The sequence below is a fragment of the Leuresthes tenuis genome, unplaced genomic scaffold (assembly GCF_036924035.1).
Source record: "Leuresthes tenuis unplaced genomic scaffold, fLeuTen1.0.hap1 SCAF_7, whole genome shotgun sequence".
NCBI lineage: Eukaryota > Metazoa > Chordata > Actinopteri > Atheriniformes > Atherinopsidae > Leuresthes > Leuresthes tenuis.
Genome location: NW_027325361.1, coordinates 10459343 through 10485792, shown reverse-complemented (window position 1 = coordinate 10485792; position 26450 = coordinate 10459343). Strand labels below are relative to the sequence as shown.

The 26450-nt window shown below is 38.4% G+C and overlaps 1 protein-coding gene across 1 annotated transcript; it reads left to right on the top strand.

Annotated features, from left to right (window-relative positions):
• Positions 1–1787: 1787 nt before the first annotated feature.
• rab3ab (RAB3A, member RAS oncogene family, b) lies at positions 1788–25677 on the top strand. The gene is made up of 5 exons (XM_072389230.1): positions 1788–1864; positions 12843–13067; positions 18508–18626; positions 19494–19618; positions 22192–25677. Exons 2-5 carry the CDS (start codon positions 12843–12845, stop codon positions 22380–22382), a joined length of 660 nt encoding a protein of 219 aa, XP_072245331.1. The 5' UTR covers positions 1788–1864; the 3' UTR covers positions 22383–25677.
• The last annotated feature ends 773 nt before the right edge of the window (positions 25678–26450 follow it).

Genomic DNA, 26450 nt, shown 5'->3' with positions numbered 1-26450 from the left:
TCTGAAGGGCATTTATGCTGAGTGACTTAAGCTTACATATTGATGTCATTATTGTAATCATAAGGATTGAATCAATAGAGCAGCTTTCATGACAAATGAGCATTTAACTCACGTTTAATCTTTTTCAAATTTTTTTTAGTTTTTACAGTGTTTGAATTTCAAGACACACTGCAATCATGATATGAACATTACAAGAAATTGCAGCATGTTAAAGTAGCAGCAGAGTTTGGTGTGCTCAGTGGAGTTGAATTTCCAGTCACAGGCTGCAGTAAATTCTAGCTTGCACGAAACATCAATAGTAGTTTAGACTAACATATTTAACCATTCAAGTGCTCTGGCTTGGCAATCTGCTAGATTTGATTGCAACAGGGGGAGGGGTTAGTGTGTTAACAAGAAGGATGGTTTGTACACTCACTCCCACTTAAATGACCTGCTGCTTACTTGGTTTATGCAATGTAGGCTGCCTCTGGCATCGATGACTGCCAGACCAGTTAATCCTGTAGTGGATTACGAAAACCTCCATGTATTAAAAACTGCATAGTTATGGGTATTATTAGGCAATTATTGTAGATATATGAATTTACATCCATTCTTAAGACCATAGGCAAATCATATCACTGAAATTTACCCCCCTTCCCCTTTTGGAACTTGTTTAATTATCTACATCCAGTGTCTCTTTGGACTTCCTGGAATCTTGTGTTGTTGAGAATATATATATATATATATAATCTATCTATATAATATTGTTATTTTGCATTTAGCTGGAGGGCCAATGAATTACATTTCCTCCCACATGTTTTAGAATCGATTGGTGCAAATAAATTATTTCACACTTGGCAGTAAAACAAAAATAGGCTTTTTTTTCTTTACTAAACTTGAAACATTTCTCAATATGTGCTTATGTCTGTAATATAAACTTTGTATCTGTATGTAATATAATAACACGTAAGGATTCTGTGATTTATTTGAACTCTGTCTGTATGTGGTATTGATGTTTCTGCGGGGATATTTTTACAGTCACCATGACGAGGCCGGTTACGACTACTGTGGAAATGGCAGCAGTGGTTAATGCTGACCCCCTGATCAATAATTCAGTGTCTCCGGCAGCTCTTATCAATAATAAACGAACGGTTCAGAATTTGAGGTAGAATGTTTCGGGACGCTTCTGAGGCTCCGGATTCGTCAGACGAGTCATCAATCTTCTCCATCTTCTCAAACCCCCGCCCATCTGTCATTTACGTTTTGAACAAAGCCTTGTGAAGATAGCGGTGTTAGAAAAAGGCCGGAAATGTGTTTTGCCTTCAAGATAAATCGTACAAGCTGGTCAACACAATTTCAAACTGCAACCATTTAAAGGTGAGCTCCACCAATTTCATGCATCACAATCATGAAATTTTGATGGTCATTTAGATTACTGATTCATATGTGTACTATTATTTATACTAAGATATTTTAATTATATTCCACTTTGTATTCTTACTCTATTTTAGCGCTCAAATATTTAGCTACGAATTAAAATAGCTTTACATGATCATTATATTGGTTCATTTTGATTACTGCTAAGTTTTTGATAAAAACTGTTTCTTTAAATAAAGATAAAAATCCATCCATCCATCCATTGTTCTAAACCTGCCATACTACCGATTAAAGAAAAGAAAGAACTGTGATAGTCAACTTATCATTCTTTGAATAGTACCCCATCTATCCTAATTGTCATTAGCCTATATTGAATCACCTTGCGTCAGCCCTTATTTATGGAATGACAAACCGGATGTTCTGCTGCTTAACATTTCTGACTTCTCGGTAGTGGTGTGTCTGCGGGTGCTGAACGCGGTGGACAGAAGCCGGATAGAAATCTGCAAAGGTACGCATTTTGTCTTTACTAATGCTGCATTGGCATATATCATATTGTAGTTGTAATGTAGCGTATCTTGTATTTAATGTGTATCCTTCCGTTTATTCTAAATTCAAAGACTAGGGTTTCAGATTAGAGTCCCACACAAGATGCTTTGCCCTAACAGCTGTTTCCACTGTGAGACCCAGAAAGGCGACGTAGATGTAGCGCGTAAAATGCATGTTGATAGGCGTTATCTCTGGATGGATGAAGGCTGCTATTGCTGTAGTGGCTCTCTGGTTTGATTCTGGGCCTGTCCTGTCCTGCAGGAAAAGGCGTTTCACACTGTCGGGTGGTTTAAACCAAGAAAAGAGGACCAAATGGGTCGGAGGCAGGACCTAGAATAAAATATGAACATTCGGTCCATCATTAGATTATTGTTATTGTTGTAATTAGCACATTGCTAATAATGTTTCATGGACATCATGCTTTGATAATACATTCTCTCTCTTTGCCCAAAACTCAGGTTTGATTGGAGGAATATTGCACATATAATTCATTAAAAGCGCTGTTCCTGTGGTGAGGTAAAACATTTAATCAGATATCGTCATGTATGCGCATATGATTTGTCTGTCAATTCATATTATATTCAAACGAATAACGTTGAGTGATAGTGATAGCATACAAACGGAGGATGTCTTGAACAGCACAAAGTGGGAAATTAAATATGTACTCTGTAAAGAAGACATATAATTGGATCTTAGTGTGTGCCAGAGGATGGATAGTCTTTCATCTACTTGTGTCTGCTGTTTTCATGGCTCGACTGTATTAGAAACTGTACATTGTGGAGTCAGCCAAGTCAGTCAGCAGTTTTGTTATTAAAGCAAATCAATATAAAGACCAAAGACTCCTCTGTCAGTGATGGGGTTTCATTTATTTTCCTTACCTTCCAAGATATATAATTGTGTTTAAAAGAGTCTGAATCTGAGCTGTCTGCAGGCCACATCTGCACGTCCACTGCAGACAGTAAACCTACTGGCTTTTTGGCCTGCAGGCAAGAGTGACACATTTGCTGTTTCACAACGCAAAAGGCACATCTATCCATGATGTTGCCTGGGACAAACACTGCCACAGTACCAAACAGCATTGATGATGGGCTGGAGTGGTGTATTTTTGATCCTTTTCAGATATCTGTTTGCTCTTGGGAAGAAGCTCTGGGAGATACTTATCTGACTACAGCTGCAGGAAAACAGTCCAGATGACTTTTTTTCTAAATGAAAATATTTTAGGTCTTTCTGTCCCACAAGCATCTATTCGCTGCTTTAGAGGCTCTAAACTGTTTAAAAGCTGGAACTGGCCCTTAAAAAGCGTTATCGAAATAGACTGAAATAAGAGTCACAGTCACTGGAAAGTGACCAAAGAAAACCTTGAATGCATCAAGTGCAGCAGAGATGTAAAAACAGGATATATGACAAAGAGAAGCAAGGTTATATTTGAATCCTATCTGTCCTGAATTCACCTGCAGACTGCAGCACCAAAAAAAAAAACATCCTCCACATCCTGCCCACTATCCTCGCTGCTTTCTGTTTTTGGTGGTGGTGTGTGTGTGTGTGTGTGTGTGTGTGTGTGTGTATGTGTGTGTGTGTGTGTGTGTGTGGGGGGGGGGGGGGGGGGGGGGGGGTTGGGGGCGCTATTTTTAGCTTCTCCTCCTCTCATCTGCATCCCCACACTTTCTAGAACAAGGAGCCATGTGCTGTGAAGAAAAGGGGGGAAATGCCAGCTCGAATGCCGGCTGGATATTCAGTTGAGAAAAAAATAACTGAGTTCTAGATTGATTTGATGTAGATGAGTTTAAGCAGTGAGTTGGTGACTCTGTGGTCCAGTTTTAATGTCCCACTTAAACATTTTGGCATCTGCTAAAATGGAACAGCACAGCAGACAGTGTGGAAAGATGCAAAGACCAGCAGTTTGATGAGGGGTCAGGAGTCAAAAGCCTGCTGGCTTCACACTACAGATTAAATTGATTTTACCAGTAATATTCTAATATAGGTACAGATACATCAAGACTGTAAATGAGAAGAAAAAAAACTTTATTAATAGCTCTGGGAAATTAGATACTTTAGAACAGTACTTAAGTAAATTAATTAAACTACTACTGTCTATTTGTTCTAATTAGGAAGTAAAAAATGAATTTGCTTGCCACTGCAGATATGTAGATCTCACCTCTCCTGCCTTAAGATATTATTGAAGCTTTGATTAGGAACTATTGATGATGCCTTCTCAAAGAATTTGTACTCAGAAGGCCTATGTGTTGGCTTTAGTGTTATTTAGTGGTGAAGTTGCATATAACAGCCAAATAAATAACCTACTTTACTCTCACCTTCCAAGTGTATGAAAGAAACAATGATGGCCACTAAAAGGTGAAAAAAGTTAAAGATCCTCTTTAGAGAGTAATTTTGTGTGCCAAGGGGGCATTTGATTTATTTGGATTATATGAATTGGTTTATAATAATATACAGTAGCTGCATATTGCGAGCTAACCTTAATCTTTCTATTTTGCTACATTGTATCACAGGCTGCGTCACGAAATAGGAGGTGAGAACTCGGAAAGACATTTGGCTCACAAGCAAAGGACTCATGTTTGAGTCCAAGCTTGGTGCAGCTGTTTCTGAATTCTTTTCTTTTCTTTTCTTTGACTTTCTTTTCTCTGCTATAGTACTTCATTATGCATTATAAGTATGTGGTAAGGTTATAAAAACATCAGAGGTATATGGTACCCAAAGTACACAAATATATGTTTTTGCAGAAAGCTTTGCCAATATTTTTCCCATTGCTATGATGATTTTGTCTGCGGCTATCGCGTTACAAGTTTGGGAAACTGCACGTCCAAAAGTGACTCTACGTTTAAAAAGCAACGCAGCAGGCTCCAGAAAACATAAAGCACCCAACGTGCACAATTATGTTAAAAAATGTATGATTACAAAGAGTACTAGCAATAGAGCATGAGGGATTCTGCAAAGCAGTGCAGAAATGTAAATCAGGTGAAGGGTGAAGATGTGTTATATTCCATTTTAGTTATTGTAATACCAGGCTAATATTTTAAATTCACAGTCTGCATCTTAAATAACAAATACAGCCTGTCCTACTACAGTGATCTGTGGGGTAGAAGAGGTTCCTGTGCTTGTTTGAAAAAAAGATGATCCATTGATGCCTCAGATGCCCCAGACATCTATATCTCTGCCTCTTTTCATATGTACAAATCTTTGAATGCAGAAATTGGTCGCCGCCTTGCTTTCCACCAGTTGGACTCAACACAGTTCAAACACTTGCAAAATACAAGTTATGGTATTGGAGTATTTCATTCATATATATCAGAGCAGGAAACTGCTTCTGAAGAAGGACAAGTGCAAATTGTACAGGGTCTCCTACAGCATCTGCAACACGATGGTAAAAGCCTAACAACAGCCTCCAGTTTAACTACATTAGCACAGGTCGCATTATGTGTTGCTATAAACCTTGTTCCCAAATGTCAGCACTGATGAGCCCCATCCCTCAAATTGGTGGATTCCTTAAATTTGTCTCAAATGAAACCCTGGCAGTCATGTTCAGCCACGATACGTACTGCTTGCTATATGTCTTTTATTAAAATTAAAATCATCTCATAGATATCTTAACAAGGTTAAAAGCTTGATTTCTTGACTTTTGTTTAAGGCATTTCTTAAGTTTCTGATTTAGTTGCTTTCAATTGAATGGAGTCATTCATCCAGGCTGGCTGACCCTCAGTGTTTGAGCTGCGCATCGCTATCCCAGATTTAGTTTTTTGAGTTTATGAGTTTATGAAGAATGTGAAGAGATCGGTGGCAGCGGAAAATCTGTATCATTTACTACTGTGACTTTTTGCTCACAGATCAGGCGGTGATAAAGACATCAATGTCAATCGTCTCAGTTACCGTTTTGAAATAAGAAGGTGTTTGGATGATCTGGGAATCATCTGCGGATTAGCTGTCTCTCTACAGGAAGACAGCCAATACTGATGAATTGAGTGTGACTCCGTGACTGCAGCAGCACTTAGCTCTGGATCAATCCAGCTCCTGCAGGACGTCAATCTCCTTTAGGTGGCAGGTTTAGAGGAGAGCTCGATGATGTCATTGTCTTGCATTAAAACCAACATTCTTAATCATGATTGGATTAGGGTAAAAACTTCTTCTGGTTTGAGAGAGCAGCATGAAAAATCCAGACAGGGAGGGGAAGGTGAAACAGAAATAACTGTGTGGCAGATAGACATTAGCAGAACGCTCTGGTTTCAGGGCTTTATATTATAAATAAACATGAAAAAAAAAATCAGTCTTCAGTTCTGTTTTTCTCGTCTGCAATGTAAAAGTTTTTTCTTTCTTTGTTAATTCAACCTGATTTCTTTAGTAAACAAACAAACCAAACAAAGAAAAGAAAACACGTGCCTCCAAAAACAGAAGGACACAGCAGGTACAAAGCTGACTTATTTCAGGGTAATTTCGCCTCTGTTATTATTAACTTTCTCTAAAGGCCCGATAGAACATATCCCACCTCTTTCATCCAGTCTACCCTGCCAGGACAACAGATCTTGCTGCTGTCCACTTGGCAGTTCTCCACCAGCTTAGTTTAAACTCTCACATCACGTTCCTCCTGGGGTTCGGTCTCAGCTCAGTGTCGTTATTTTAAGATTTTCATCTTAGTCAGATAAAACATTGAATCTGGACTGTCATATCATAGGATTCTGTCATTCATTTTAGATGTTTTATTTCGGCATTAAACCACCAAGAAACATTGTATGAAAACTAACAGCATGAACGATCAATACTATTGTTCTTTTTGTCTCTGGGCCAGAGTTGTTTATTTAAACTTATTCAAACTATGTCATGCTTGAAAGTGAGACTATATAATTTAGTTGATATTAGAGAAACTGATAATTACTGTGATTATTGTAAAAGGTGAGACCTTATCTGGAAGAAGAGTCATGAGTCAGCACATTCAGAAGACAATTAAAGAAATTCAGTGTTCAGTGTAAAAGATGTCAATATGAGGGAAATAAATGGGACAATAAGAGAGGAGGAATGCACTGACATAGTTCTCAACCCTAGCCATTTGCGAGTGGTCACGTGCTCATGGTCTCATGCATGTGAGTCATAGGAGTATTGCCTTGTTCAACCCTTATTCCTCTTAATGAACTTCCAAATATTCCAAATAGTGTTGAAAGTGTATACTGTCAGCAAGATGTGTACGTAGTGAGACGCCGTGTGTGAACATCATCAAGTAGCACGTTGCATTACACATCGTCACGTTGCGGCACGTGTAACACTGTGACATACAGTGGTCACATGGTGACACGTAAATTGGGTCTTAGTATTTATACAGAGAAAGAGTCACAAAAACATAGTTGATTTTTAGGCCTTCAGTGAGAAACTGAAACAATTTGAGCCGTAAACACCCACAAAGTTTAGGCAAATTACTCTCCTCACATGAGATGGTCAGAATTGGGAGGATTTAGTGAGACTGTATTGTAAACCTAAGGGCAATAAAGCACAGGACTGAAAAACACTATTGATCAGAATTGTAGACAAAAGAAAGATCTGGCGCAAAACATAATGTCCCAATTAAGTGTGATTTTTAGATTGAACATGTTTGCAGGAATTTTACATGTGTCCAGACATGTTTTTACAGTAAAAACTCTGATTCTCCCCGTAATGAATTGGTCAAAATGCCAAGTTAACAAAAGTAATATGTGTGGTTCATGGAACATTTCTTTTTATTAAGGCGTTTCACCTGACTTGTAGGCAGTTTACTATCAAGGCTAAATGAATGCAGCAGCATCCTGCTGGCTGAAATACATTTGCATAATGAGAATTTGTTAATTGCTTGCAGATTAAGCAGAGAGGTTTCAGTCTGTAAGCTTTCGTATCAGAGTACAGTTTAGCAAAGGTTAAACCAGCCCTCTTCTTCAAAGCTAATCTCTGAGACACAGAGGAAAGGCTGCAGTAATCTTACTACACCATAACACACAGCAGATGCTGAACAGCCTCTTCTGAAAGCCCACAAGAGTCTGCGATGGTGTTTGACAACATCCAGTCGCAGCAGTAGCTGATCATTTTGAACCCCAACTAATCTTTTTCTATTAATAACACAGCTTGCATTTCATTATCAGGCCAACATTTTGGCCCCCGAGGAAGCTTGATGAACACAAGCTCTAGAATTCAGACATTTTGCTTAAGAGAAAAGAGAAAGAGGGTCACATCAGTGAGAGGTGGAACTGATTTTTCCTCAGTTGGTAAAACACTTTGAGAGGGAAACAAAGGTTTAAGAGGTTCAGACAGAGGGAAGACAGAAATGCAGAAAAATCATTTGAAAGAAAAGTCTGTTTCTAGTTTTAAAACTTCTAATTGCCTAATGTGTCATTGCTGTGCAACTGCCTGACTCAGCTCAGAGAAGCTTTTCGATAAAGAGTGTTTGGATAGGAATATCTGGAGGGCTGAGCAGACAGTTTAGATGTGACATTAATACGAGTACATACATTTCTAACGAGGCAAAGAGGAAACTGAACACAAAGTCCTGACTGTGATCAAATGTGATCTCACTTCAAGTACATTGGTCGGAGTAAGATAAATGTCATTGTCTTTTTGGATTTGGTTTGTTTCAGTTCACACAGTCAAACGGAGAGAGAAGTCAGATAACTGGTTGGCCTGTTCTGGTATACACTTTAGAATTTGTATTTTGTACTAAGTTTTGGTGAAATACTGTGGATGATGTTCCTTTAAATAAAGGCATGTCACCAGTGAGGTAAATACTGACCTTATGTCTGACCTCTTAGCATGCAGTGCTGGGGGGCACCAGACATCGATATATTCAGATCTTGGAATTTGAACTTATATTTTGGTATCATATAAAAAAAAATCTTGAAAAAACAACTTACACTTTGTAAGATCTCTCTCTTTCTTTATGATTATTTTTTTAATAAGAATGACTTATTTTGCAAGAAAACAATGAATTGTGTAGTTTTGTGTACATAGAAGCTCCAGGCTGCAGATTTGTGAGGCATTATTACCGTGAAAGGCAAAACAGAAGATGCCATCAACTGAATAGACCTTGACAACCATGCAGCTGTTATATTTCTTGATTTTTGGTAGTTAAACTATATGAGAAAACTCGTATTGTTCAAAATAGTAGAACAAGTAATGTTTGTATTCTGTGGCACCTCACTACAGTTTTATCAGCTGTAGCCGGTCATATCACACCAAACAACACTTTCTTAGCCCTCTCTGTATAACAAACAATCAATGTGTTGAGGAAGGGCAGGGTCTTCTTAAATTTTTAACAAGCATCTCTCTGTTCCTTCATGTAAACTGATAGGCCGGTCTGTGAGGACGGTGCTCTTGCTTTGTTTGTGCTCTATTCCCTGAGAGTCCTCATATTTGGCTGCAGTCGAGTTGAGATAACAGTCTAAATATAGAGACGTGTGGGGGGACTCAGAGTCCTTTGGGCTCAGGTCATTGTGCTTTCAAGAGTTAGCAAGGCCTTTTAGCCTTGAACCATTTTAGTCCACGTGGTTACATTACAGTAAATGTTGTGAGAGTCATTAAAGCAGCTGGTGGTTTATTTGATTTCTGGCTCGATGGCTGCAGTTTGAGAGATTTGAGATTCGATAATCTGCATGGCTGCTGTTAGAAGATCTGTTATATCATAAAGCCAGCTGTAGTATTTCTGTCTCTCTTTTCTGTCAAAATTTTTGACAAAACATCCTGTCCATATTAGCTGTATTAGGATTTCACTTTTATGATGAAGATACTCAAATTTACCTTCAGCTGAAACCTGACACTTGTTGTTTTGTACATTTTAAGTAAATTGTTTGGATGATGTTAAACATGGTAAAAATGTATCATTCTCAGTGAAAATAAGATTGAGATTGAGTTATTTACTACTGCTTGCTTTGTCTCCTATTTTGATACGCCAATACATCTTCTTATATTGGCTCACTTGAGTAAAGAAAATTATTATTCTTGTTTGAAATTAGTGTACCTTTGTACAGCTAAGAGTTTTATCAAAAGTCAGACTCTTCTTTTATTTTAAAGACCTTCCCATACACTAAAGCAATATGAAGAAAATAAATTAGATTGAATCAAATTATACCAATTTATTACAATTATTATAAACTGTTGTAATATCTATCATCTCAGCCGCAGTTTGTCCACAGTGCTGCAGCCTGACTGTCGACTTTTTCATGTCTCCTAGCAAGTTTATAATAATAATCTGTTCAGTATAGGTTTGATAATGGTTCAGTCATGAACAATTCATGATTCTACCTATCCATGCATCAGATTTGGCACGAGTTGGTCTGAGATATCAGCACAGTCCATCATGAGGAAGGAAAACTGTGACTTCATGAGAGCAAGATGAGATGCTGCTGTGCTGGTGGAACAATGAGAAGAAGTCATAACAGAATAATGTAATTTATGTGTCATGGTCCTTTAATTAAGAATTATACATGTATGAATTTTGTGGTGCAGCCAGACTGGTGCAGATGACTAATTTTAGATTTGTAGAAGCACAAGGACCGAAAACACAATTTAGCCTTCATGTTGCACGCTTTGGTCACTATAACATCAACTTTTATTAGTTCTTAGAGCCACTCAGATGTTATTTAGGCATGGATTAGCTTGCTCCCGTCTATCTTATGACATTGTTTTGGGTTGATTATCTTTCATTTGGTCAACACTGTAGATGAATGTTTTTTTTAAGAACACTAGTTTGACTTGGCTTACAATGGAGTAAACTGATGGGAGGTTTACAGTTACTTTGTGTATTGTCGAAACAGAGAAACTCTCCTACATATTTGTAGGTCAAAGATGAAAACCAGTACCACGTGAGTTCAAGAAAATAGTTTTAAAAAACTAATCTGCAAGAACTGAAAACTAAAAAAGATTAGAAGTACAGCCATTGATAATTCAGAGCAGAAAATATGTCCAGCTTTTTGAGCTGGTTCCACAGGGGAAGGCCCTGATGGCTGAAGGCTCTACCTCCAATTTTACTCAAGCTGTACCTCAAGAATGACAGCATTTTTAGAGCAAAGTCCTCTGTCAGGAAAGTATGAGTCTATAAGGTCACCACCTCCTGTTTGTGAGTGTGTGGGCTAGTAAATCTAAAGTTACAGCTGTCACATAGGTAGTTGTCAGTAGTGTCATTGTTGGTGTTGTTGTCAGGCTACATCTTTAATGGTCTATAACTTAAGCTGTACTCATGAAGGTGTCATCACCATTGTTTAGTATCACAACAGTTCTGTAGGTGACACAAATAGAGTGGAGAAATTTTAAATTTGGGGGTTACAATCTTGGGCTAAGCATACTGGACTAAACAAGATGAGAAACAATGTTAAAACATATATACATTTCTAAATACCAAACTCCAGACTGAAATGAAGGAGGTCATGCTGAATTGTTCCTCAGACATTATAACTGATTGCCTCCAACATTTTGCTGATGAGGAGACTCAAATTGGAGTTCTGTTTTCCGATGACATTGCAATATGCTGCTTTGATTAATATCCAGGAAGCAAATATGCAACTTTCAAGCCAAACTTGTTTATCAAGTCATCTCTTATGCTGAGTCTAACAGACGTCGCTAGAATCTCATCTTTTGTCTAAGCGCTAATTAAATACGTTTCTGTTGAACTATGCTGTCTTTAGTACATATACATGTAGAAATCAGCATGATCCCGGAGATCATTTTAGTTTTGCTTAAAGAATTATTAAAACAATGATCAGTAATCAGAGATAATTATCCAAATGTTAACCAGTAATCATTGCACCGCTAGTCTGCAGTTTACTACAAAAGTTATCATATACATTGTTTTCCTCAATATGAGATCGTGATGAGGAAGTGGTGCTATCCCATCCCGTAAACATAACGATCAAAATGTATCTTCCCAGTTTCACCTACCATCCCTCCTCACTGTCCCCTGTTTGCAAGAAGAGTGAAGAGCATTTAAGGTTTCTAACTTTATTTCAGACTTGTCTACATACGTCATGGATCCTTTAAAGTTTGTGTAATTTGGAATCTAAAGGTCTGACTGTTGCTGAACATTATAAATGGCCCAACTACATGATGCTGTCCATGGTGCTGAAGTTGCACATTTAAAATGTTAAATTTTTTATATTTGAATGCTTTTTTCTTTCAGTCCCACCCTCCTCTCAGTTGTGTCTTTTATCTTCAATATTTTCCAATCTACAGTTTATACCACAAATAGTCAATTCAGTATTATGTTGAAGTTTATACACTGGGAAAGCGTAGCTGTCGAGATCAAAGCGACAAATAGTGATATATATATATACAATAACATACAATATTCCTATGAGATTTTTTAGGTTATTCAGTAGTTTCTCTTTACTAGAAATACACCCAAGATCAAGCCCCCTCTGAAACAAAATACTTTCAGGGTGACATGACATGCAGACACTCATTTGATTTTGGTTCATTTAGAAGTGGAGCTGGTGTTGTAACTAAAAACATTAACTTTAGTCAGTGTCTGTAACCTGCCGCAGTTACATAATTTCCGTTAAATCTTACCCATAAAAACTGATATGAGCTTTAAACAGTTAGTATTATGGAAATGCCTAATGTCCACAGGCAATAGAAAAGAAAAATGACAACATTTGTATTTGGGTGCATTGAAGTTCTCATAAATCAAAATTATTGCTGCAGTTTCAATAGTTTTGCATAACCGTGTAGCAAAGTACTCCATTTTGATCTATATCCGCTGTAAGAAAATAACAATTCACCTTAATTAGCTCAAACATATTATCTGTTTATGCAGTCCTACTTTTTCTAGTTAAACGGCTTAATAATCAATACAGTATACTTGTAATTGTTGCTGATATTTATGGATATTTCTACATCTGTATCATTATATACAGGATATTTGTGTACATTTTTGCTCTTCTCATGCTATTTGATTAAAGTTCTTCTTCTTTCTCTCTGTCCTACAGATGGCCTCGGCAACTGCAACCTACGGGCAGAAGGAGTCTTCAGACCAGAACTTTGACTATATGTTCAAGATTCTCATTATTGGCAACAGCAGTGTGGGCAAGACCTCCTTCTTGTTCCGCTATGCTGATGACTCCTTTACACCGGCTTTTGTCAGTACAGTTGGGATCGATTTCAAGGTGAAGACCATCTACAGGAATGACAAGAGGATCAAATTACAGATCTGGGTAAGAGAGCAAGAGACTGGATGGAAGTAAATGAACTCAAATCCATGTTATGCTTTTAAATCTAATTGAATTTGTAAAATAAATTAAATTAATTGTTTAAATTGGCATGCTGTGTGAATGTAGGATTGGTAGAGTGGCATAAATTAGAACAAAAATAATGAGACGACACAGCAAGTTAAAGGGATATGCCCTCAGGAGCAAACAGGAAGAAGTTTATTTTGATGATTTATTGAATCATACATGTATCTGCACTAAAGAGCAGCACACTGGGAAAACAGGCTCCCTGAGGTTAGCTTAGATGAAGAAAACTGGTGTATCAGCATCATGTTGTAGATTCGTTTTCACCTTTACAACAAGTCTTGCTGTTGATGTGACCAGGGATTTGTGCATATATGTGTAGGACTGCTTCTGTTGTCAGCCTTTGCCAGGTCTTGCCTCTGGTAAAAAGATGCAATTGGCCAATCAGAGGACAAGAAGAAAACATGACTGAGTGCTGTTCTCCCTTCCCCCATTACTACACATCTCCCTCAGTAGCTAACACCCACACATGCATACACACACCATCCCCCATCTTTCAGCAGCTCTATCAACTGAGATTCAAACATAGTAAAAAAAATGGAAATTGTTTGAGCTCAAACATTGGCAGAGTATAAACAGCATATTTCATTCACTGTGTGCATTTAATCCCATTTATGTAGAGTAATCAGGTATGTAATCTGATCTGTGATCCACATTTACATACACATACATGTTATAACACTGGAAATTACTGTATTTGTGTCTATAACCACAACGTCACCGTATTAGATCTACTGCTGAAGCTTAGAAATGCTTTCTGCTTTAAATCTGTTTGCAGACTTAAGGCTGCATTCAGGCTGTCAGTGTTTATGACATTTAAGACAATAGCTAAAGATTCTGTCGTCAATCCCTTAATTTGATTTTTGTTAAATGATCCGTCACTCTAAATTATTTGAGTTATTAAAGCACAACATCATCATTTGCAGTTATGACAGAATCACTTCTATTACCATGTGATGTATATTTGTAATGTTCGTAATACATAACACATTCTCACTCCCAGCTCATCATTCACACTCAGTGGGTTTACATGATGAGATTAACTCGATTATAGCTATAGTTGGGTTATGCTCCTTATCTGAGCAAGGGTAATTATCCTTTGTTATATGGCGGTGAATGAATCGAATCACTGGCACAAAGCATGCAATACCGCAGTACAATAGGTGGCGCTGTACCCATTTCAACTATCGCTAATAGAACCACTTGACATCTTCACCACCTACAACAACAAAACTGAGGCATTCGAGAAAGATGGCGAACGAAGAGCAAGATGAAGCTACGTCCCTCTACATTTGTGACGAGCATGATTATGGCACAAACGGGCGGCTGTAGCTCAGGAGGAAGAGCAGTCACCCACCAATTGGAAGGTCGGTGGTTCGACTCTGGCTTCCCCAGGATATATGTCGAAGCGTCCTTTGGCAAGACACTGAACCCCACGTCGCCCCCCCCAGTGTATCATTGGGGGTATGAATGTGTGTATGAATGATTAGAAAAGCACGTAGTTATGAATCTTAAGACATGCTGTATGAATGTGTGTGAGTGGGGTGAATGCTTTGAGTGGTCAGCTAGACTAGAAAAGCGCTATACAAGTACATTTACCACAACGGCGCATTCTCCGCCGCGTTGTTTGTTTCTTTCTGACGGCAGCGACAACAACAGTAATATTGACTCCTTTGACTTCCGGTTGACAATTGCAGGAAAAAATCTCGAGCATGAGCAGAACGCTCGATCCGATCCACTGTCGTCTCCAGGGACGTTAAGTGGGCAATCGGATCGAGTTATCTCAGGGTCTTAATTCAATCGCAAGTAACCCGATCCGATTAGATTTCTTGTCAGATTAAGGTGTCTACATGAGCTGAATAACTCAATCTTATTGTAATTTAGCCATTAATCCGATCCGATGGCCCGCATGTAACCGCACTGAATGATGCCTGGCCCGGAGGCCTTGGTGTCACATTATAATGTATGTAGGGTGTTGTTTCAACATGTAGGGTGCTAATCTACAAATGCAACTTGTCTAGTGGGAACTTTCCTAACTGTTACATTTGCGTTGTGCTTTTCTTTAACATTTTCCTTTTTAGTTGCTATTTTAGTGAGCTTTGACATCACCTGAAGAGGAACCTTTGTTCACTCTCTCATAGAGTCCTCTTCAGATGTTGAAGGACATCTATAGAACACAAGTCTACAGGAGTGCCTTTTATGTTAATTTTTGTATTATTAGCTCTCTTGTGTGTTCCATCCTTCACCCATACTTTGCCCATTTTACCTGGTTCTTGCAGCAATAAGTCTGCAGAATTGGTTCATTTTGATTTATGTCTTAAATTGCATTCACAAATTTAATATAAATCACAAATTTCCTCACAGTTTTGGGTGGCAGGAAAAATTTTTTTTTGAGATTACAAAAATTAATCTCAGTCCGTTACCTTACCTGGTTGATCGAATTTATGTGCAGTCACTTTTCTTAACTTATAATTTTCCTCCAGGAAAATCAACATTCTCATTTTGCATGTCCGGCTTTGTTCACTTGTAAAACATTTTGTTTTCAGGAGGTTTTGTGAGCACAGACACGACTGCCCATTATGTAACACCACTCTGTGCTACCTACACTAACAGTTTAGGTATAGAACCAATGCACTTATCCTGAGCAGCCTTCAGCAAAATGAGTGGATGAGCATGAGAGAATCTGATTGCAGTTACTAAACAATATACCCAAACGTATATTTGGACGGTGAAGGTCAGAGCTACAGCTCTCTGAAAAAAGATGTCATGACCTGAGAATGATCATGTCTGATTGAGTGGAGAAACTCTGATGAGTCCAAGAATCGATACATACTTACATTTACATGTCAGTTTATACCAAGGGTATGTTGTCTATATGTTTCAAAATTAAATATGTAATTTCCTAGTATAATGGGTTACAATGGCTTGAAAATACAAATTTATATTCATACACCGCTGTACCCTACCATCTGTATGCTTTTAGACCCACAGTTTTGGTTCATACACAGCTGGATTTATTTGTCTCTGTTATCTTGCAGTTTGAGTCATGGGTTAAGTGAACAGCCTCATTAAACATTAAAGATTCCTTAAAAAGGTATTGTTAGTTAACTTTGTTCAATCTAGAAACTGACCAAAGTCAGATTGTAGAAAACTGACCTGGCTCTGTCTAAAGGTTACAAAATCCATTTAATGTACAAGTACCATTAAGGTTCACTGACAACACATTTCATCCTGTTTAATCGGTACAAAAAGCTAAAGTCTACAGCTATAAAAACAACAATGTATCATTTTACAGGGTTTATGTCTTGGATTACGTGACCTCCTGGAGTTTCTGTTGGTTGCCTAGCGACATCGTGCTAACAGCAAGACTCCATTTTGCTAAGTTAAGCTAATCAGCTGCTAGCTTCAGTTGCATATATTTTGGGAGTTTCATCATTCTCTTCATTTAACTCTCAACAATACAGAAAGCATAGGCAATACAGGATCATCAAGAAAAAAAGATACTTATTAAAGATACTAGATAGAAACTAGATACTAGTGAAATTATTTTCCTCTGCAGAACATACTGTCAATATTATTTTTCTCCCTTCCTTCCAGAAGCAGATGTCAGTCTCTGTTATTTGTTTTGCTAGTTTCCACATTGGGAGCAAAAAATTCAGATAAAATGAATAGTAATACATTTCTTTCTCTTAAGATGACCCTGTCTTATTTCCACTATAATTATTTGACAGTGGATGTTGACATGGGTCTGTGGGGATGGTGTATTCCAAAGATGGACTGCTAAGATCTGTGATACTTCACTCCATGTGTTCTTACTTTGTTTATGCAGGCTATATTAATGTGGACAAAGCAGAGAAATCATTACTTCAATGTTGAATTTGGATTGTAATAAAAAGGGAGCAAGGACCAGTGTAACCTTGAAAGTGGCTTCTCATCAACATGAATTGAATGAATAGGCAAATATTGTAGAAGTGCATAGATAAAGAAATAATTCTTTAGTTTCAGCCATGTTGGATGAATATAATCTGGTTTAAAGCTTATCATATGTCTTTTTCTTGAAGGACAGATATTGTGGCTCTTTGAATGTTGCAGCCATCTGCTTTCCTTTGACGGCCCGGTGCCTGCTAAGAAAGGAAACAGTGAAGCAACTTTCTTCAGCTTGTAGGGATTTCAACCAGTTCTTATCGTGGTTGCTACCCTGGTACTTCAGGTGATGATTTGTCTCCAACAGCCAGATTTAAAAACCTCCAGAGGCCCCTTGAAATGCCAGCTGTACTGGGAACAATCAAGAAGTCTGACAAATTGATAGTAAAATCTGGCCCTCTTTCAATCACACAATTATAGTTTTTAGCTTCAAGGAGATATCTTTAGTATAGCATAGACACACGCTGTATAGAACTCTAAAAACCAAGTGGGACGGTTGTTGTAAACTTTTGATTAAAAGAGTGAAAAACGGCTAAACAAGCCTTATTTTGGGCTGAAGTTTCTCTGCCCTGATAATAGTGTTTTGCTATTTTACAAGCCAGATTGAGATTGATTAATTCAAACCACGAATAACTGGTTTGTTATCAGCCAAAGAACCTGGAATCCTTCATAAAGCCTTTTCAGTTAAAACATATCTCTGCACAGTCAACACATACATTCCTACAATCCTTTTTTAAACATTTCTATTTGAACATATGTGTGCTAATGCTGCATGTGCAGAGCAGAGCTTTCTAATCCTTTCCACTCTGCAGTAGTCAGCAGCTCTCCAGCAGCAGTGATGGCTGCCTTTTTTCACAGCAGTGATAAGCTTAACTTGAGGGTGCTAACTGCTCTCAATTCCACTGCCGTATAGAAAGTACTGTAATGATTAGAGGTGTTAAATTAAGTATGTGAATGCATTTAAATACAAGATTGGACATGCCAGATAATCACAATGGCACTTGTTATTTGTCAGTGGACATCAGACAGCTGGGATAAAACTAGCTGCTGTTTAAAGGCAAAGTGCAACAATTTCTGTGCATCACGTTTTCTGTATCAAGTTTTACATAATGTTTGACTCACTGCTTGCGTGTTGCTGGTAGCTTGCTGCTTGCTATATCTATACATTATAAGAGGAATGCAATTAAAAAAACAAACAATAAACTCTTTGTTGTCTTGTTCTTGGTATCTCTTGAATTTAGAAATATTGTTTGTTTTTGTCAGCAGGATTTATAGTTCAGTGTGAAGAAGAAGATAAAGGGGTCAATTACAGTCTGAAGATGTAAAACTTTGCTGTGAATGTAATTAATCAGAAATCCCTTTCATGGTGTGAAGGAACTTGTGCATCGATAGATTCATTAAAACTTCCATCTGAACTCTACTTTGTGTTTTTTTTCAGGATACGGCAGGTCAGGAACGTTATCGTACCATCACTACAGCTTACTACCGAGGGGCCATGGGCTTCATCCTCATGTATGACATCACAAACGAGGAGTCTTTTAATGCTGTCCAGGACTGGTAAGTTGTGGCTAAAAGGGGGTTTGTCACATGATAAGAAAGTAAGCTGACACCCACCTGTGACAGGGAATGGTGAGTGGATGATGGATAAAAAGGTATCTGGAAAACCAGCACTAGCCTGTAGATAGACAACGAGATACAGCAGACAAAGAACAAGGCAGATGAAATGGTTCAGGTTTCAGTATTCTTTAATGCCCCACGGTATCTGCTTCTCCTGTGTCTGCGGAAGAATCAGATGCAGCAGTGATCATGATGATCTTTCATTGTTTTTGTTTCCTGCTGGGGCTCTGGTTCAGTACAGTCGATAACCCTCTGCTTCTTCTACATTAGATAAGGGTTTTAAAGATGAGAGAACCTCAGGTAATGATTTGTCATTTCTCTCCTTTAACATTTCTGTAATTCCAAGTTTTTTAAAGACCACACATTATATTGTAGCAGACACAGCTCTTGAGTTTTATGTGCAGTTTAAGAGTACAAAACTACAAATCTTTTTGCCTACAGAAAAATGGAAATAAAACTTGACATGGTTTATTGATTAGGTCTGATGGTTGGGCTTGAAAAAGCAGTCGAGGAATATGAGAGCGTTATAGATGTGGTTTATTATGCAAGATTGCTCAACACGTTTCAGATTCAATTTGATAGCTCTAACTGTAATACAAGCTTTCTACATTTTTTCAATCTGAGATGTTGCTTAATTGGCTTTGTTAGGTCTTAAGTTTGTGTCAGTGGCATCACATTTGGCGCATTTGATTAACATTTTTTAAACTATGTTCACTCAGTGTGATCCGGAACATGCTTTAAAACCTCAGTGCAGCTGACGAGAGTCTTTTGGGTTTCCTGTTTGACTGTTTGTGGGTTGGTTCCCAGGTCGACTCAGATTAAGACATACTCGTGGGACAATGCCCAGGTGCTACTGGTTGGAAACAAGTGTGATATGGAAGACGAGCGAGTGGTAAATGGAGAGAGAGGCCGGCAGCTGTCCGAACACCTCGGTGAGTTCAAACGCTTCAGTTCTATGACTTGTGTGCACTGACTCAAGTTTAAAGAGATACTCTTGTTTGTCTGATTCTAAGTTTTCTGAAAGCATGTAAGGTGCACATCTTTGCATGTTGATGGTTCAAATGAGAGCAATTTTGAACACAATCTTTGTTGGTATAGAAACAAAACTGGAGATGCCTGTTTCAGTTTTCCAAGACCTTGAATCCTGGCTCCCATAACAAATTATATATCAAATCTGTTGGTGCCACCTTCAGATGAGCAAAGAAGGAGTTTGAAGTAACAGTTATGCTGCTGTTGCCGCCTCACCTTAACAATCCTTATTGGTTCAAAGCTGCCAGTCAGCCTTGAGCCTTTCTGTAGGTAGTTTGCATGTTCTTGCTCTGCTTGTGAGTTTTCTTTGAATTTCCTGCCACATATACGCTTGGTTAACTAGTGACTCTAAATTGGCTGAAGATTTGAACAGATGTTTAGCTCTCTGTTAACTGGTGACTGATGCGTGACCTGACCAAGGCTGGAAGTAAGGGTGCTGAGGAGGATGCAGCTCCCCTGGAATGGCAGGGAGCTGTAACTGCAAGATGAAAACTTACAAACCAATACACAAGAAAAGAAAGGAAGAAGATGATGAGTCTATACTATAACTATAACTATACTTAAATAACTGATATACACTGTATTCTTTTTTAATACAATAGAAATCTTTTAAGTTTACAACTTTACTGTTTACTGTGATGCATAAATGTACAGCATGTGACAAAGCTAGGCCCATACTTAGGGCATTACTTGCATTATGCAGGTCCAGCTCTCCATTAGAAGATTTTGATTAATTCTTGATCCCTCTGTTCAACCTTTGGTGATGCTTTATGTTTTCACTGTTTTCAACTTGATGTGGTGATGGTTGTTACGAAACTTACTCTCCGTCTCACAGTTTCCTGCTTCACTGGTTTCAGAGCGTTTGAATTGAGTATATAATTTAGTAAGGTTACATCGGTTCTTGCCAAAGATCTGGTAGTGCAACATGTGTCAAATGAGGACACAAAAATCACTGTTCAGACTTTGAAAGTTGAGAGTTACTCTGAAATGTTTTCAGGTGTGTTTATTTCATTCAATTACCTTTATATTCTGTTCCCATTACGTGTGGCTGTGGCTCAAAAACAGTAATAATAATAGTTGCCTTTGGATTAAAAATAAACATTCAGTCTATGCATTGCTGTACATTGTATAGTGGTATTTTTATTTTGACATACAGAATGCTGATATTTATTTATATTTGCTGTCTCTCATATGAAATAGTCATACACTGGTGAAAAAAATGTTGTGCAGCATTTATTATGACATCATTATCTCGATATTTCTCTCAGCACCCCCAATTATGACTGACTTCCCGAATCTCTGGACCTTTCCAGGGTGTACTCCGTCTCTCGCTTAGTGTCAAGTGGGATTGGTTACTTTTTACAGAGCACTGGACAGTACCATGGGACTGTTTTCATGGAAAAAAGCTGTGTGAGGTACTTCTGAACAATCCTGAAAAATGCAGGGATAAGGCTTGGCACTGACTGGTTAAACTTGGGGTTAGCAGCATTTCTGAAAAAGCTGCAATCATTCCAAAGCGTCATGAACCACGCCACACTGCTCATCTCTACAGTATTACTATCAACAATATGCAATTCTACAGAAAGGCTGAGCTAGCAAACATTGACAAAACAAACATCTAGGTTTCCTCCATTTTACTATTGTTTTGGTTGTTTTAGTGTCACAGATCCATTGTTACACCTGTAGAATATAATATGTTGTTTAGATATGCTTAATAAAAATGTCTCAATCAAAATTGTGTCACCTTGCAAGTCCCGTGGCTCCTATGGTGTAGTTCAAAGAGACAGCCTTAAAGGACAGTTATGGGTGAGCATTTGCACCTTCTTGTGCTTGCTCCTGTAATGGAATAATGGCTTTGATTAACAGTGAAACTTTAGTGAAATTGACTTTTTCTCATCCATTTTCTATACCTGCTTAACTGGGTCATGGGGGGGCTGGAACCTATCTGGGAACCTATCCCACGCTCACTTCTAAGGATAATTTTAGAGACACCAATTAATGTAACATGCATGTTCTTGGACAGTGGGAGGAAGCCAGAGTACCCGGAGAGAACCCATGCATATACAGGGAGAACATGCAAACAGAGTTGAACCTGGAACCCTCTCGCTGTTAGGTGACAGTGCTAACCACTGTGCAGTGAAAACAACCATTCTGAGCCCTTAAACTGCGTTAATTGCTGCGTCACCATGGTGACCAGCTTTTGCTGCATGACAGCCTCCACTGCAGGTAGAGACTCTGGAGGCAGAGCTAAAGCACAGCAGAGAGGGAGGAGTCTGCAAGTTGAATCAATAAATTTTTTTTTACCTTCTTCTCAAGGGTACCAAATTTTGCATTAGAAGGCATGTAATCACCAAAGTCACTGGAATATGTTCTCTGCGAACCATGGCAGTTATGGCAGGTTTTCTTGTAGTGTTTTTTGGCCCAATAGCCCTCACAACCTTCTCTGCTCCTCTCCCACTCCCTGTTTCTCCTGTAGGTTTTGAGTTCTTTGAGGCCAGTGCTAAGGACAACATCAATGTGAAGCAGACCTTTGAGCGGCTTGTCGACATCATCTGCGAAAAGATGTCTGAGAGCCTGGACGCTGGTGATCCTGCCGTTACAGGGGCCAAACAGGGCCCCCAGCTGACAGAGCAGCCTGCTCCTCCTCACCAGGACTGTGCATGTTAAAGCTGACTCATTTCCGAAACTCAAATTCTGCTGTCTTTCTCCTTATCTTCCCTCAGCTGGACCACAAGCCCTGGGGTCCTTATTATCATCACCTTTTCACAACCTTTCCTGCTTCTTCCTGTTGATTCATTGCCTGATAATCTCAAGAACAAGGCTGAAAAGCATTTGAAATGCTCTGAGGTGGCCCAGCATTATAGGAGTATGCTTCTAATTTCTCAGCATAAAGGAGCTAAAAGGTGTTGTTGTTAATCACTGGAGGTCTTAGTCTGATGCCAAAGCAAGTTCAGTCAGACTAGAGCATTTCTCTGTCTTTGCAGCCCCAGTTCTTGATGGTTTCTCTGTTCCTAAATGTGGTTTTAAAAGAAGGATTTGACGGCGTACATCCTCAGAGTGCCATTTAAATCCTTCCAAAGTTTACAATACTTTGTTTTATGTCAGTCAAATGTCTTGAAAAGATGCCAGCCTTGGATTTGGTAACCAAGAAGGCCAATGTGGAGTTACATGAGGGTAATGATCCAGCTGAGATCTACTCAGTATCAGTGTGTTACATCTCATATATGTCATATACAATTCTTTTAGTTGTCTCAGCTAAGAATTGGCAAGCATTTCACATCATTTGCTAAATTAAGCATTTTCATTCAGCCTTCTTTATCTTTTTTTTATTTCTTTAGCAAATCTTTTTTTGTACTCCTCAGCCCTGTTTATTCTTTTCCTACATTAAAACACAGTGGGAAAAACGTGAACTAACTATAGCCAGGAGAAAAAGAGCAAAAAATGAAGAGACGTGTTTTATTTAATTATATTTATTTTAAATGTACATATAAATGTTGTGCAATATATATATATATATAATATCTACAGATATGCACTTCTGGAAATACATTTTAAGAAGTTTGATGGATGTTCTATGAGAATAATATAAAATATAAAAGGTCTGTGTTGTTTGGATGTGTGCAGGCAGCTCCTCAGGGGGCAACTATATTTCCTCATTGGCTGCTACTTTCAGAAATATGTGGAAAATGTAGCTTTTTGCAAAGAAAAACCCAGTTCAAACTGCAGTACAAATTGCGTACTCAGTAACATGTTTATCACCCTCTGAATCCATTAATGATGTACATCGACATAAAACGTTGATGTTAGAGGAAGGCGTTTGTGTGGGTAAATGCTGTTTTAAGTCAGAAATGACTGCAATTAAACTGACATTTGGATTTTTTTCAGGACAGTTTCTGAAAGCTTAAAGTAATCTAGTTTCTCAATAACGTTGTATAAAGAGTGGTCTCGCCATGTTGTTGTTCCTGTTGTTACTTTACTAACAGAGAAAAATCGAATAATTGCCGAAAATAATTTTGTGCAACACATCTGTGCGGTTGTGCTCGCTAACAATGCTACGTGTTGATTTATTATACCTCAGGCAGCGTTGCAAAGTTGAAGTTATGTAGTTACAGCAGCAGACAGCTGTGCTGCTCGTACCAGCTCCTTTATCTGACATCAAATCATTCAAACATTTCAGTGTTATACCATACGGATATGAGTTTGGAGAATGCAAAATATGTTGTGCTGTTGCACATTTTTTATAGTATTTTGCCTCTATCTTATAGTCAGTGAGAGGAAACATCAGGAGAGAATAATGATGGTGTGTGACAGGGCCTGAACTGAGCTTGTAGCTGTTACAGCTGTAAAAGTCTTTGACTGGTGGGCCATCACGGCATGCATGTATGACTTTAAATCACAGGAGTTCTCAAAGCTTAGCACTTTCTTTCCAAATACATCAAAAACAGAATTAGTTTGTTTGATACTACAGTTGAGATTTTGAGAGAACCGCAGGACTCAACGGACATTGAACATACTCTAGAATTCAGGGCACATGTCAGTCTTTCGTGATGGTAGAAGCCCAAAATGCCAGTCAGGAAAGATTTTAGCACCTTCCAGGCTGCGCTGAAGTGATTCAAGCCTGTACTGATGTGTGTTTTAGCTCACGCGAGCATTCATGTGGATTAACTTGTGTATTTTGAAAGACTAAAAGGGAATTTAGCATTTATGAATCCAGGGGAAAATGTGTCAAACAACATGGCGACTCTTCGTGTTTGATTGCTTAATAACAAACGCCACTAAAACTAGAACTTCCTCGTCAGTATTACGAAGCGGCTTAACCAGGTTCTCACAGGCTCCTCTGCGAATGTCAGTTTATTTGTCTGATTTTGTGTGATGTCATCTCTGCTCAGTCTTCAGGTAAATCATGGACAGCACTGTATAAAGCTGAAAAAGCGTCAAACAGCTGGAGGCTTTTGATTCACAGCCTAAGAAACTTAAATCAGTGCAGGAGTTTTGTGATCTATTTTTTGGTATTCAGCTGTTTATTAATTAAATACAGTATCACTCATGTGGACATCCCTTCCTCAGAAAGTATCTTTACACTTGTTTTGATACATTTTCCACAGCCAAAACAGGTTTTCTGGGTTTCCCTTCTTTTGACCAGAGATTGCACCAGAAGCAGCTCACTGCTTTGCTTCAGGAAAACAGAATGAGCAGTGTGACCAGCTTATCAAGTTTAAAATTGTAATGAAACAAGTTCTACTTGAAGCAATGCATTGAAGTCTCATTATTCAAACATGGTTTTATAGTCCTGTATTCCACGGATGGAAGGTGGCAGTAAAAAATCAGATGAAAAGGACTGTGGACTGAGAACGCAAAGCATTATGAAAATCAGTAAAGTTGTAAAACTGCTCAAGTAACAGAAAATTAAGCCCCAGTCAAAGTGATTTTGATCCTGCGTATGTTTTGATTCTTACTGGTTGTGACTGTTTCTTTTCTGGTAAAACCCAAACTTATAAACTGTTCTCCTTTCGAATACGTCTTCCTCTCCGTATAAACCTGATCTGTAAATACTATATCTTTGAGTCATATGTGTGGATTGTGTTGTATTGACTCAGGCTTGCATCAAAAAACAAGAAGGAAAAAAAAAGGAGAAAAAAAGACAGTAAAAACCTGAAAATCCCAAAAGAGCCATGTTGTACTGTATCCGCATTCATTTCTAGGCCTGCTTGTGAATGAATGTGCCACTCAGTTATGAAGCAATACACACTACAGTATAGAACACTAAAACAAATGTCATCAAGCTTGGTAGAAGTTGCTGACTGTAGATCTTCTACTAGCACGCAGAAACATGTATCTTTAGTTGGTCTTGTATCACTGCCTCCTCAAATCCTTTCAGTTTGGGCCATTAAGGTGAGAGAATATGCTGTGGATGTTTTTATCTGTACTTTGTGGTAAAACAATAAAAAGTTGCTAACAATCACCTGACTGTTGTTTTTGAAGATTTAAAAAGGGCGAGGTGGATGCTGCTGCCTGCTTCCTCTTTAATATCCAGTGACCACATAGATTTAAATCCACACTTGAGATTAATTAAGCACTGACGCCTAAAAGGAAGAAGGTTCTGGCTTTCGACTAGCAGGTCGGAGGGGACCTTTCTGTTTGGGTGTTCACCGTGTGCCTGCATACATTTGGATAGTCCAAAGTCCTTAAGCAGTCCAGCCTTCTATACCCCTACACCAGGGTAAAAAAGAAAACCTGCTTAGCTAATGAATGGATAGATTCTTTGGATGCTACTGATTCCAACATCCTCAGGATGTCACTGTATCACCTTTCACTGATAAAATCTCAGCAGAAAGAAGAGATAGCATCCTCCTTAAATATTTAAACACACATACAATTGAAAGAAAAAGTGTTTTAGTGCATTTTCTAATTTTAGGTTGCATTCATCAACATTCTCATTACCCCCATTAGGGCAGCTTTATTTAATCGGTTGTTGTTTCTCATTTAACCAGCAGAGGGAGCTAGACTCGAGACTGACGTTGAGGTGCTGTTTGCTACACCCACAGCTTAGAGAAGAAAACATGTGATCAGAAATATTACAGGTAAACATGGACTTCAGTACTTCTGTCCTCATTGGAGGAACAAATTATTTCCGTTCTACTTGATTTACATTTAGTATTGCAGGAAGAGTAACCAGCATCTGGAGTTAGGATTGTACTGAACTATGCTTTAAACCTCAAATATATGGATTATGTT